This window comes from Alligator mississippiensis, chromosome 9 (genome assembly GCF_030867095.1).
Source record: "Alligator mississippiensis isolate rAllMis1 chromosome 9, rAllMis1, whole genome shotgun sequence".
NCBI lineage: Eukaryota > Metazoa > Chordata > Crocodylia > Alligatoridae > Alligator > Alligator mississippiensis.
The window spans coordinates 6,179,949-6,194,698 of NC_081832.1; the positions used below are offsets into that span (position 1 = coordinate 6,179,949).

A 14,750-nucleotide genomic window follows, 5' to 3' on the forward strand; every position below is an offset into this window, starting at 1 on the left:
AACAGCAAAAGGAGACAGTGGACTTGCTGGTCAAATTGCATATGTAAAAATATTCTTTCTTTCTTTTCTCATCTCACATGTCTCCTTGTCTATGCAGCTGTGTCCTCATCCCGATTCCTTATTGCACTGATGTTGCCTTTTGTTGGTAGATCCTCTGTTTTGAGATGTTATTTGAATTCTGGCATGCTTCACAGTTTTCATGTCAGCACAGGAGCTTTGCTGGGACTACTGGTGATAAGAGGTGAAGAGGGGGCATTTTACAAACCTACAGCAACCTAGGCCAAGTTATGATTTGGGATCAAAGCCACTTGAAACTCAGTGCATTGCACTGTTTTTACTAGAAGTTGACGATTTTGATTGGCTTTTGCTTTTTTGACCCCTAATTTGAAACAAGACTTAGGAAAGGCTAGATCTATGCAGTTAGAAACCAAATAAAACGTCCCCCGGATCCCAGCCAAATGAAGCTACCACAATTTGGTAATGCTCTTATTGGCGGCCTTCAACTAGATACAACTTTGTAGAGAGCTACACTGATACTGGTTTATGTAGACATGCGTTTCCTTTCCAGCTACTGCTGATCTGGGAACATGCCCCACAGAAAGGGATTTCAGACCATCTTTGCTTGCAGGCCTTTTAAGGTATTGTGAGAAATCTGCGAACCGATCAGAATATTCGCATCTACCTTTTGAATTAGACTACTTGAACCATGTGATGTGGTTGTGGGAAAGGTGACTATAATCCTTGGATGGCTCCTGGGAGTCATTTTCAGAAGATGGAGCAGAAATAGCAGAGATCGGGAAGTATTAGTGCCATTGCATAACACATTGGCAATATTAATAGCTCTCTGAAACGCTGTCTACAAAGGACCAGACATTGCTTTGATTACCCATGACTATAACTTAACGATGGGAGAAGAGAAGTTCTGGAATAGCCTTCCAATAAGTACTGTGGGAGCAAGAAAACCTAGCTCCTTTTAAGATGAAGCTTGATGAGTTTATGAAAGGGTTTTCTCTGATGAAGAGGCCTGCAATGGCAGGAGCCAGGGATTAATGATAGTGATGACAAAATGGAGGTACAGGAAGTTAAGTGACCTAACCAAGGTGATAGATTGAGTTAAGAGCAGAACCAAGACCAAAAGCTTGCATTCCCCAGGCCTGCTGCAGAGATCACGTGGCTGCCTTTTGTAATCAGACATCTCTTTTTCCTCTTGGTTGTATGTGGTATTCAACTGATCTGATTGACTCCGTCAAGTATAAAAGACAGGTTGCTAAAATAATATTACTTAATAGTCTGATATGATCATAATCTGAAACGTTAATTAAATACTGATGTGAAAGATCATTCAGTCAGTTTGGAAGGACTGCCAGAGGCTGCTTTTCCCCATGAAATATTTCAATGAACTAGAACAAGGATGCGCTCCTTTTATGGCTAGCTGAATCTGCTGCCCAGAGCACAGCAGGGTAAAAATCAGGGGGGAACTACTACATATGTATTAATGTGCATTAGTTAATGAGCATTAAGGGCATTTGTAGACAACACGGGGTTTAATTCTCCCTCAACTGAAGCGGTGGTTTTTTAAAAACACTGCTTCCATTTAGGGCAAAGTAAACCCCCGTGTCATGTACACCCGTGTCCTTACCAGCCTCTCCGGTGGCAGGGAGGGGAGGGGAGAGCGAGCTGCTGGCAGGCAGAGCTCTCCCTTAGCTGCGGGGCAGGGGGGCCTGGTGCTTCCCTCCGCGGCAGCAGCTGCCCCCGCCAAGCAGCACCCACCCGCAGGCACCCGGCTTGGGCAGTCCTGGGGGGCAACGCAGCTGTGGAGGGAAGCACTGGGCCCCCACACAGCTCAGGCAGGCTCTGGGGAAGAAAAAAAAAAATCAGGCTTGCTGCTTTTTTCCCCCCACCTTTAGTGCATCCTGCCATCCCAGGCTGCTGCCGGGCTGCCTGCTAGGGCTTCCTGCAGAGCCCCTGAGCCACACGGGGCCCGGTGATTCGCTCCATAGCTGTAAGGTAGCAAACTAAAACTCCTCAGAGGTGTTTTAGTTTGCTGTGCCCCAAAGTCATTTAGAGTGCATTACGCCGTCAAATTTGCTACAGTGGCTGGAATTAATGTGCAATATGCAGCCGAATCTGCAAACTCATGCAAACAGCAACACCATTAAAGTGGTGCAAAAGGGCGTTTAACCCACTTTAATGTGTCGTCTACAAATGCCCTAAATCTAGCATGTCCATCGTGAGCAACTAGGAAAATGCACGTTACCCTGTCTTAGTGCACATTAACTAGAGAGTATGGGGCACATCTGCATGTGGGCTTTAAAGCACATTGGTAGAGGTGACGTCTTTTATTAGAGCAACTAGATGTTTGCAAAAAAAATTCTTTAATTGCAAGCTTTCGGGCACAAGCACCCTTCTTCAGGCATAGGATAAAAGATTGTAAAAGTTCTCCCAGGTAGAAATGAAAGTTCACATTTCATAGGAAGTTAAGGGTTATAGATGTGCGGGGGGGGGGGGGGGGGGCACTTAAATTAGCAAGCCGTGCTAATTAAAAGTGCCCAATGTCACGTGTATCAGCATCACTGCACTGAAAAATGGTGGTGAGGCACTTTGAACTAAAGCTTATTGAACAAGCTTTAGCTCAAAGCACCCCACTGCCATTTTTTCAGCACAGGGATGCTGATACAAATGACTTGGAGGCTGTTGGAGTCTTAATCGAGTCTTCTCCGACATGCTGGGTTTCCAGCATGTCAGAGCAGCCTCGCTGCATACCTATAGAAGCTCCATAGTTTTTAAGTGATGCTTAATGCGCATTAGTCTATTCTAATGCACATCAACTGAATAGCATGTTTTATGCCCATTAAAATAGACTAATGTGCATTAAAACACATGTGTAGACACACCCAGGGAGTCATTCAGGGACAGCTGTTCTGAAATACCCGCTCCATGTGCACACACTAGTTGTGGAATAAAAGACAGGTTATCCTAACCTAGAAAAAATGGCAGTCCTATTCCAGAATAAGCGTGCTGTCTTGTGGGTTATTGCAAAAGATTTATTTTGCTTTAAATCCATGCCATACCATACTCCAGAATCAGTTTACTGGGTATTCAAGCCCTGCATACAAAGATCTCTACTGTGCATGGTGCTTGAGTTGGGAATGCAAAGTAGGAGAAATGCCCTCGTGCCTCTGCCCCCTCTTGTGAACCTGTGCAGGACCTGGGCCTGTGTCTTATAGCCACTCAACACAGAAATCGGGGCTGTGGTTAAGTAGAGCAGCAAAATGGGTTTAGATCTGCCCCTTTAAAATATGTTCCTTCCTGCTTTGGATTCGGCCTTGGAATAGGAGACTCTCAACACAGTGCCAAAGGGCAAATTTTAAAGTAGCTTTAAATAAGCCCTCCTAAGGCTCAGGAGCTTATAGAACTTGAGTAGCCCAGTTTCTTTCCTTCCACTTTTTTTTTCTTTTCCTAAAGGAAAGGTTGATTGCTAGGCAGGTTTTCCCATGAATCCACAGCTCTGCTAATCATGAGCACTTCAGTCTGGTGAAATAATATTTCCCTTGCATGGGCTACTATAAAAACAAGTTCTGCACAGTAGGCAAATTTAAAATAACTTTTAATTAACATTTAAGACACAGAAGTCTGATCATGCAAATTCATCTGCGTCTCCTCTCTCCAAGCCTGATTGTTCCTGATTGAATATGATAAAAATAGGCTTTATATGAGTCAAGTGCGGGCATGGATCTCCCTTTACTTCCTCCTCCTCTCTGATTAAGCATTTACGCAGATAAAGTGGAAACCCTCGGACAGCGATTAATTGTATCCTGGGTTGAGCTGCAGAAGGGCATCCTGCCTGGCAGGCAGTTACAGATTTCACTGCTGTCTTTCAGCACATAAAACAAAACAGTGGGAAAAGTCCACCATTTCAGTGGCTTCTATATATCAAGCCCACCGGAGACTACCCAGCAGTGCCCTGTCAGATCCCAGCTCTAATCTCAGAAGCACGATGCTCATCGATTTGCAGGTCCCAGCAACTCTTGTTAATTTTTGAGATTAGATCTGATGCATCTAAGAGGAGGATCTAGTCGGGGGTCTTAAAGATCTACGCAAGTACATTTCAGCTGCAGTGATTCCAATCCTTATGGCTGCTGCGTAGGCATGGATAAGAAATATTTGGACTAACGGGGGGATTACCCATATACTTAAAAAGTGTCAGAGAATACGGCCCACTTATGGACAAGAAGGAGGTTGAACATTAGACAGAATCGAATGTCCGACTCTTCTGCGACTATCCTTGAATCAGTTTCCTAATAAAACTCCCTAGTGGACTTTTTGACTTATTTCACTTGACAGCAATTTAAACCAGCTGCGGATGTGGCTCACTGCTTCCAAGAGACAGGTCCCCAACCCAAGCACCACTGCTAGACTTGGCTCTAACTGTCAATTTTGAAGGCACTTCAGGTAGAAAAGGCATAGGCAGGACGTGGAGAGGGGGACGCCACAGGACAGAGCTAATGCACACTGCTCGGGCAATGCAGAAGAAGCTGCATGACTATTGCCGGTGCTGCACCCCTTGCTCTTTTGAGGACAGATGACTTGAATGCCTAGAAGAGTGGTTTTCAAACTTTTTTCATTTGTGGACCCCTTAAAAAGTTCCAGTGGAGGTGTGGACCCCTTGGATTGTAAGTGTGGCTCTTCACATACTTTTCATTGATCATGGTCATCTTTCACAGACCTCTCAGACATAGTCTGTGGACCCCAGGAGTTTCTGGACCACCGCCCTAAAGCCCAATGATGAGCGTTCAAATCCCATAAAGAACCTATGAAAAAAAGCAGGGGTTCCTAATGTCCCTAAGTTGGCAGGAAGGTTTTTGGTGGGTCACAGCTCTGTACTAAATAGGACATGGTTGAGTATCTATCAACCAGTATCTCAGTGTTTACAGGGTACCGCACAGTTTCAGTCTCCTGGTGGCTGACATCCGACATGTTGCTTCCCCATTGCTCCCAGGAACTGAAAAATCCAGGCTCTTACCTAGGGATGGCAAATCCTGCTCTTGCAGGGCTTCACAAGAGAAAGCAGAGGTCTTTTCTTCATATTATAGAGGTGCCTCCTTCTCCTTGGCCTCCCAGGTGATATACTAAGGGACAGGATAAATACACTGCCCCGCTTTCCTTCCAGAAACCAATCACTCCTGGTTTTTTTCATAGCATTTTCATTTATAGGTTCCAGGAGCTCTTGCCTGACTTTATGGCTTCCCTTTCTTTCCTCATCTAGCACAAAGCTTTTACGACAACAACCGCCTGATATTTTTTTGGGTGCTCTTTAACCAATACCTTTTCCAAGCATAATAGAAGTCAGACACTTACTTTGATGTGTGAGACTGGCACTCATTAATCTGTCCTTTGCACCTGCGCCTTTATTGCTGTATAATTACAAGCAAACTATTTGCCCCAGTTGCACAGATGACCCCTGTTTCCGACTACGACCCTGGTTGTTTTGTTTCTTCTTCTGTCCAGTTGTTAAATTTTACATAGTCGCATTAATTCCTGTGGCTGCACACCCGAGCTGTGACACCAGCATGTTCCAGTGTCCTCCTGGGCTACATTTATATCCAGAAACTATTAAGTTTAAAACCACCCAGTTTGAATGACAGGTAATTTAGGAACACTATAGGGTGTACTTTTGTGTATTTCTGTGCTGAATATAGTTCCTGATTTCGCCTCATCTGGCAACGTGCCAAGAGCAAACCGCTATTGCAGTTGTTCTGCCGATTTTGTTTCTCGACTGAATTTCAGCACAGAAGTATTTTAAATAACAATATGCTTCGATCCCTCAAAAACAGACCCTAGTCTTAAGAAACATGGGATGCTTCTTTACCTTCAGAAGCGATTTAGATTCATTGGAAGCTTTTTTTTTTTCCTTTCATTTAAAAACAAAACAAAACACTTCAGAGTCATTGAGGGGAACAAGGAAATGCAGTTCAGGTTTAAGATGAACGAACAGACTGATAATGTTCCTCTGCCCATCACAGGAAATGATGCTACTCTGTTTTTGGAGCCACTTGTACAGGGCTTCTGACAGTATCTGAGAGTATATAGAAAATCATCTTTCCTAAAGCACCACAAGGCAATATCATTGTAAAATGGCTTCGGGTTTGAAATAGGTATAGTCCCCCTTAATACCGGAGAAGGCTCTTTTGGCCCTCACAAAACTCTGTTTAGAGACTGGAATTAGGGAAATAATGGTCCCCATCATTCCTGCTTGGAGGAAGAGTAGCATTTTCTGACCCATTAAACCCGATTCTATGGGTAATTGTGTTGGTGGCTTTTCTCCTTCCCGGGTCTGACACATGCTGTGACTCTAAATGCTCCAAGTTCATCTGAACGCAATTCTCCATGAACTTACCTTCTATGAAATTCAGTCCTGCATAAACAGTCCTGGCTGGTTTTATATTAGAGAGCCTTTGACCTCCCACAAGAATCACAATACAAAGAGGTTTCTTCCCGAAGACGGTCACATGGCTACTCATAACCTGGCTAGCACTGGAGCCGGAGCGATGACAGTAACTTTAAACTCCATAAATTAACTTTAAGTTGGAGACAGATCCTGGGCAATCTTTAAGAGCCTCCATCTGTGCTTAAGTAACTTGGCCACTAGATGTCATCACTTTTTCACTGAAATGAAGGTTAAAGAAGTATTTACCTGGCAGTATAAGGGGCATCGGCGTCACCCACCCTTTTCTGGCACAAAGTCCGAGGCTTGGGGTATTGCAAATCAGATTGGGCAAGCCATTTATAAAACATACAAGAAGGAGCAATCCTATTGGCAGGGACTAGTACCATATGGCCCACGACCGATATCTGACTCTTGTGGCTCTACTAAAATTGCAGGCATCCTCCACTGCGATACATTTGGTATTGAGCAAAAACATATAGTCAAATGAATTTGATATGACAGACAACAGATGGACATGTCCTTTCAAGTGGCAAACACTATATAAGCTGGGATAACATTTACAGCAGACCGAGGCACAGATCCTCAAGGACAATTAACTCCCCTTAGGGACCTAAGTACCTTGGAGGGCCTGAGTACTCTCATTTCAGCTGTTTACCTCCTAGTGATTTCAACTCTCCCATTGATTTAATCTTCCCTGAGATTTAGGCACCTAAGAAAGAGTTAAGTGCCTAAATAGCTTTGGTGAGCTGTGCCTGCGCGACTCGGAGGCGAGATACTGGGGTTACTCAGGGACTTCCTGGGCAGTGCCGAGTTCCCTGAAGGCAACGGGAGATGAAGGAAGTCAGAACCTCAGACGATGCTCTTGGCACCTCATACATCTCAGCTAAGTATCGAGCAAATTGTGTTTTTTGGCAACAGCCATGAAACCCACTGGAGCTTGGAAGGTGGAACCAAAGGCAGCATCTGCTCTACAGTAAGAAATACTGAAATACCATATATGATAAAGTGAAAACGGAGTGTCCTAGGATACAATGCACATGCTTTCTATATACCTAAAGGAGCACTCAAGTGACAGACTGCAGGGCAGATTGGGCTGTGCATGGTGCTGAGCAAAAAGCCTGCAGCCTTGTTCCCCTACTGCCGCTTTTGGTCATCAGAAGAGGAAAAGGCCTGTTTTCAGTTAAAAATCTGTTTTCCCCTAGCTGGTGAAATCTGGCTCGACGGACACACTCACGCTAATGTAAACAGTGGAAACGTGCTAATTAATTCCCCGTTTATCGGTCTGACTTTGGCAGACGAGAACCTGCGGCAGGTTCATTTTTCATAACATCGTCCTGCACGTTTAGGATGCAGCACTACTCAGATCCCTGATCGGATGTTGATCACTAAGCAAATCTTTCTGTTAAGAAACGGAGTAAGTCATTTTACCTCTCACCTTTCCTTATTTACCCTTAGATCGCATTTTCTCGGCCTTTGCATTTTCTCCCTCCACACAAAGAAGCCAGATTAATAGTCTTAAAGCACAGAATAATAAACACTTTTATTGCACTAATACAGGAATGATGCTCAGCTGATGAAAAACAGATGCGTCATAGTGCAGATACTTATACTACCTACACATACACACAAATAAGTCTATTATAGTTATCAGGAAAAATATACAATTTACTGGATAATTGTTCCCATTCAGACTATTTACTACTACTTTTGAAATTTTATCCACTCTACTAAATCCAAGAAATCTCTTGTAGCTCAGGATTTAACTCCAAAGTAATAACTCTGATATGTCGACAACCAATTGCTGTGAAACAACTGTATCCTCCTTGGTGCAATCAGACACAGTCTGCTTGCCATATTCTTTCAGCTCTTTTAATACCTCAGTGAAACTGGTAGCCAAATAGTTTTGCTAGTTCATGAATCATTCTCCTTCCCCCCCCCCCTTGCTTTTGCTGGAAGTCTTTGTTACACAGTTATCTATCAAGTCCTTTCTGTCTGCCAGACCAGCAAACAGAGACGAGTGATATCAAATGTCCATGAATTACAAACACGTTGCATGTCCATGCATCATTGTGCTGATGTATTGATACTTACAGTGCTGGTAGTGAATTCTGGTGGATTGTCATTCACATCTGTCACCGTAATGATTGCAGTTGCTGTGTTTGAGAGACCATAGTTAAGATTTCCTTCCATATCTGTAGCTTGAACGATGACTATGTATTGCTGAACTTTCTGGAAAAAAAAGAAAGAGACAAAAATGCTTTGCTTTATGTTTTTTAAATGTAATGCTTTGCAATTTTTAAATTGTTTTTTTGATACCATGCTTTATCTTTTTGCCATATATTTGCAGCTTAAAGGCAAATCTAGATGTTATTTAGACTCCAGATGCTGATAACAGGGGTGGGGGAATATTTACCATCCACACATTTTCCAATTGAAAATTGAGTTGTTGAATATTTTCGTGGGACACCTCTGCTTCCCTCGGAAACTTCACGTTTGCTTTAGAAAACTGAAAAGCCTTAAGGCAACGTTCTGTAGCTAAAAACGGGGTTTTTTTCTTTTTTTTTTTTTTTTTTGAGTTGATAAGCAGTTTTTGGCTGAAAAAAAATGTTTAGCAGTTAGTTGCTGAAAACCCAAACATATTTAGCTTTTTGGTTTTTGTCAAATGGTGAAATATTGTGCGCTCGAAATATTGCCAAAAGCTAAAATCCAAACGGGATGTCAAAACCTTTCACAAGCCCACGTCCTCATGTTCCAGCCAGCACAGGGAAGCTGCTTTGCTATTCACAAAGTGTTCTGATACTCAGTCACAGAAGGTTTGATACAGAGAATAGCTGAGATTCACAACAGTCAGAGGTAATTAACAGTAAATTAACTTCAACTTTCTGGATGTACCAAACAATTTGGTTCAAAGAGTACTCTTAAATGGCAAGCCTCGTGTATCAGACATAATTCACTTAATAGACTGCTGAAGGGAACTTAGATTTTACAGCTATAAGCTTGATATAAGAACTTGAATAGAACACGACAGAAATTGGGCCTGACCCTCAATGCACACAAAATCCCTGGGAGTCAGCTGTATTTATGAATATTTGCCTGAACTGAGACAAGCCTCCTTACCTTTAGAGTTGAACGTAGTGATAAATCTTCATTTTAGACCTGCACAATGCATTATTAATGTTTATATATAGAGTGCTAATCACATGTAAAGCATTTTCTAGGTAGTTATGAAAACAAGGTTCTTGCCCTGAAGCGTGTACGACATAAATCACGTGCAGAGATTGAGGAAGCCACCCAGTCCAAAGCAGCGCGACTGCGAAGCAAAGCAAAGCAAAGCCTCAGCTTGCCTCTCTGCAGTGCTGGGAAAGACGCTGCAATGGCAAAGCCTTTTGGACCTCCCCCACCCCGGCTGGCAAGATTGGCTGCGGGAGCGGGGGGACCCTCCAAATTGGCAAGATTGACCATAGGGAACCCCCCCCAGTTGCTGACTGGTTGCTGGGGGGGGGGAGGTGCACGTGCCTCCCCGACTAAGGTGGCACCAGTTGCCCATGTCAAGAAGGAAAGGATGGAGGCCATGATGGACTTGCTCAAGGTACAAGAGACTACAAAGATGTAAATGGAGACACAAGGCACGACTGCTGATGACTTGGGAGAAGTCAAGGGAAGGACGAAGGGAGTGAAAAGTCATAAAGGCTGGGTGTTACCCAGGAACTACCTTGTAGAGCTCAGACAATCAGGACAAAGAAGGGGAGGGGAGGCAAAGGAAGTGAACTGAGTGGGTCAGATGGTCATCACCAGAACAGCTGGCATTGGTAGAACCCAACCCATGCTTTTGTGGCGCAAACGAGCAGAAACTCCGTATAGTTTTCACCTTCCGATGCTAGATGTAGTTGCTTCGATGCTAAGAAAAAGGAGTTTTTGGTGAGAATTAGGTCACGGTTTCTTTGTCCCTATTCAGATACCGTTGCAATACTGTAACCGATCTTACTCTTCCTTGCCGGTATTAACTGGAGGCCAGAATTTCAGCCTTATCTCAACTCTGGCTCTTTTCAATGACCAGTATTAACTTTCTGCTGGGTGTAACTGTACAAGACACCACACACCAGGTTTCACCAGCCCATTGTAATTGGAAACTATGCTGGAAGCTATAGCAGGTTCATGTAATTTCATAGTACTTCACATGAGATCTCTTGTTACCAAAGGAGCAACTGGGCAAGGCAGAGGACTGTGGACCAGGAGAGTATGGTGAAGCTTTAGTTCTCCCATCTGCAGAGAGAATACAACCTACTTTCCATGCATAATCCATTAATGTTTATAAAGCATTTTGATATCCTAAGGATGGAAGGGGCTGCATCAACATTATTAATGAATGAAATATCTATTTATTTATTATGAATTTCTCTGCCTCTCTAGAGAGAATTTATGTTACCGATATTAGGGTTTGTAAACAGCCCAAGTGTTCCTACAATGAATTAGCTTTAAAATGTGGAAGAGGGAGGAGGGCAGAAAAGAGAGTTTTCACATAATGCTGGCAATCAGCTTTGAAGTAAATTAGAAAAATAAGCTGGAAGTCTGTATTACAAACTACACGCCAATAATGCACTTAAATAGTGAAACCACCTTTAATGTTCATCACTGAAGTGAGATGTGAAGCCAGTAATTTAAAGTTTTTCTTATTTGATGGTATAGCTGTCGCACATTATTATCAAGGCTTCAGTGCCTCAGTAACCACAGCAGAAGAAAAATGTTCCTTCCTTTCCATCAAAGAGCGGGGCGATAAAACATTCTTCATCCGTGGGATTTTTTTTTTTTTTAAACTTTGCAGTCTTCTATTTTACCTTGTTTGCAAACTGACCTCTTTCTAGTCGTTGGGCTTAGAGGTTACCACCTACAGGTTTATCGAGCGGAACAACCTGGGACTGTCAGAGTCACTCACTGCTCTTGTCTCATCGTCTTGCCTCCAGGTAAGGCACTGCAAAGGCAGTTTGGTTTCTATGTCAAAAGCAATTCTGAAACTCATGACACTGTTATGCAAACTTTCATCTAACTCCAAGAATGAACTACTGACCTTGGATAAGGTCACACCAGAGCTATACGGTGCTTCGTCATTATGGGCTCACTCCAGCAAAGCTCCCATTGACACTACTTCTTTTCTGTTTTACTTTGTTTCCTTTTTTTTTTTTAAAGCTGAAAGTTATTTTAAAATCCCTTTTCAGAGGTAAAGAAAATATTCCAACAGAAGACCACAGAAAGAACTGGAAAGTCTCACTTAGGAAGCTGTTGCCATTGAACCACTGCTCCTTTGGATATCCAGAGTCCATCCTTGCTAACTTGAGAGTCATGGTACAGCTTTTTAAAAAAATTATTCGGGAAGGTCCCTGTTGTGAAATATCTAAGTGCACTGTAATAAAAAAAACCACAACATAACATAAAACCTTACATGAAAGTAAGGGGAAACATAATAAAGAATAAACCAATTAAATATAATACAAAGTCAAAGTATGAAAAATAAGTAGCAAAGGGACTAATTTAGGAGCGTGCTGTCAACTAACCCCACCCACTGAGAGAGAATTCTCGACATGGAAGAAATACAGGGAAAGTAAAAGAGAAGCAGAAACAAAAACAAGGGAAGGGGATCTTCAGAAAGGCAGAAATACAATACAGAAGTTGAAATAATGGTAGTCTTAGCAGTCAACCTTGAGGAAAGTGGTAGAGCCTAATTTTTCACCTCCAGCCCTGACCCCTAACACTAGCTCTGTGACCCCAAGCCTGGGAAGCCCTACCACGTCCAACTCTAAAACTAGTGCACACATCTCTAGTAGCTACATCCCTAACCATAGCCCAACCTCCCCTGTCTTCCACACCCCTAATCCTAGCTTGGTGAGCCTTAGCAGCTCTACCTGGTGACCCTAACCCCAACCCAAACCTCAGCTCCAGAGCCAGTTAGTCACTACCTTGAAACATGAGGTTGACATACCAGCCCCACCACTTGCTTCGAGGCCTAAGAATTGCATCCCTAAAACAGGGATCTGTAGCAGCTTCAGGACAACTCTAGCCTGGAGAGCCCTTCTAGCTACTGTCTTAACCCTAACACAACGTGCCTAATTGCATGGCTCTAACCCCATTCTCAACCCTGATCCAAATCCAGAGAGCCCTAGCAGCCAAAACTAGTTCTAGGCCAGTTTTAGAGTTGTTACAGTCAGCGAGGTACTCCAGGAATTGGGACGGTATAATATATATAGGACTCTTTATAGAGAAAAAATGGTCATTTAATAGCGAGAAGAAGGGAAGACCAGTATTGGCTGTACTACTGATAGTCAAGGGAGCTCCTGTTGACTTCAGTGGGCCCACTTAGACGCTTGAAATTAAAATGTATATAAATGCTGCTTGCAATGGGGTTGCAGGGGTCAGCATGTGGTCCATCATCCCACAGAAGTCCTAGCTTGTTTTGAAGTCCCATCCCCTGTTTGAGGAGTCAGGTAGGAATTTAATGGAGCATTGCACCCGCTCGCCTTCTGAAACTGCGTGATTTCACAGTGCATCAGGAGAAACCCACAGCACCACTGAGATGAGAAAGTACAATTTCCCATCAGCTTCAAAATGAATATATGAAATGCTTCATACTAATTACTATAAACCTTCTGGGGCTTCTCTTACTTGTTACATGACAAACGTGGATTCCTGTTTAGTGAATCATAGTCAGATGCCTTTGGACCATATAAAGTTTGTCTCTGGAGGAATAGTGAAAATTCAGATTTTCTTCTGCTCTTTATGTATAAACACCTGGCGGGGGGGACGGGACCCTTTTTGTCCAAAAATCACTCCATGTTTATGTGACTAGGGTTTAAGGGAAGAGGTTTCATGTATTATGACCTCTTTCCTCAACACAAATCAATATCCCTGAGCCGACGTGCTACAAAGCCAAAAACAAAGGCGTCTGTGACCTAGAGAAGATTACAGTTATTATACGTAGCTATCTCCATCAAGATACAGATGGGCACGAAAGATCCCTTTTCCAAGAACCTGACTCGAGTAAAACAAGTAACTGCTGTGAGAGGTTATAAACGTGTGTAAAATACACTTAGAAAGAGGTTCTCTACAGGAGTTAAGCCCTTTTAAAACAAACTAATAATGTGAGTTCCAGTCTAAATTTTCAAAAGCTCATGCACAATATTTTTATAGATACAAGTGTGTTTCCAATTTATGCACGCAATTACTATAAATCACATACAAATTGGGTAACTGTGTATGTCAAAGTCCAGAAATGAAGTAATTATGTGACTAAATTAATCCCCATTTGTGGACAAAGGGTTTGCAAAATTTGGACCTACATTTTCAAAGCACTGTACAAATATTTGCCAATTAATTACCAGTTTCCTAGGAGTGGATGACTTGCTATATTTAGAATTGTGTCTGTTATAGCAACAGAAGGTTACAAGGGTGTTGCTGCAGGATATATTGAGTAGGAATCTACTGGAGAAAGAGATGGAAAATCTATAGTCGTTAAAAAGTCTTACTCCGTCCCACCGCTACCCTTACATCTTTTGTTCTCAAATTTGTGGGGTTTTTCACCTGCCCCACAGGACAGCAGTAGTATCAAATGCCAATGGGACCACAACTGGTGTATATTTTCTGACCTAGCTTTTAAGCAATTTCTTTTCAGGCTGATAAAAAGGTGAAATTTGCTTTTTTTATCAATATTTTGGTAATAAATATTGTACTCGGGCCAGGAAAGTCAGATTTTAAGAAAGCTGTCTGTCTGAAGTTGAAGTAGTTTCTGTAGAAAGATCTAATTATCCATCATTTAAATGAAGCTCATGGGAACAGATTTCTCAGAAGAGCTCAGCACATAACACTTCCCACTTAGACTAGGTATGTGGCTAGATTTCCAGAAGGGCTTCGCTCTTATTCCGGAAGCAAAACGAAGGTGGCAAATTTCCAGAGATGATCAGAGCACCCAGCCACTTCCATTGTCTTCTTGTTGAGCTGGTGGGAGGAGTGAATTTCAAAATCTGGTCGCTGCAGTTAGCAGCCAAGTGCTTTTGAAAACTTGCCCGTGTTGTGGGCGCCGGACCTTTCGGCAAATCTGGACTTGTGCTTTTTGAGCCAAATGAAATAGCACTTCCCTACCTGGGTTGTCACCAGGGAGGATCAAACCTGAGACCTATGAAGCTTACACCTCGTCTCAGTGGTGCTCAATCTCTGGCTCACAGGCCAAATCTGGCCCGTGGGGCCGTGTCGTCCTTTCATCCATGTCACCCGTGGGGTTTCCCATGGGTGTGGAAAGCTGGCCATCGGAGAACAG

At 43.0% G+C, this 14,750-nt stretch overlaps 1 protein-coding gene across 1 annotated transcript in view; it reads right to left on the reverse strand.

Annotated features, from left to right (window-relative positions):
* Positions 1 to 14,750, reverse strand: part of CDH4 (cadherin 4) — a 618,635-nt gene that overhangs the window by 56,827 nt on the left and 547,058 nt on the right. Inside the window, exon 8 of the mRNA XM_014609533.3 lies at positions 8,540 to 8,677. Within this exon, the coding sequence (XP_014465019.1) occupies positions 8,540 to 8,677 (138 nt within the window). The remainder of the gene's footprint in view (positions 1 to 8,539; positions 8,678 to 14,750) is intronic.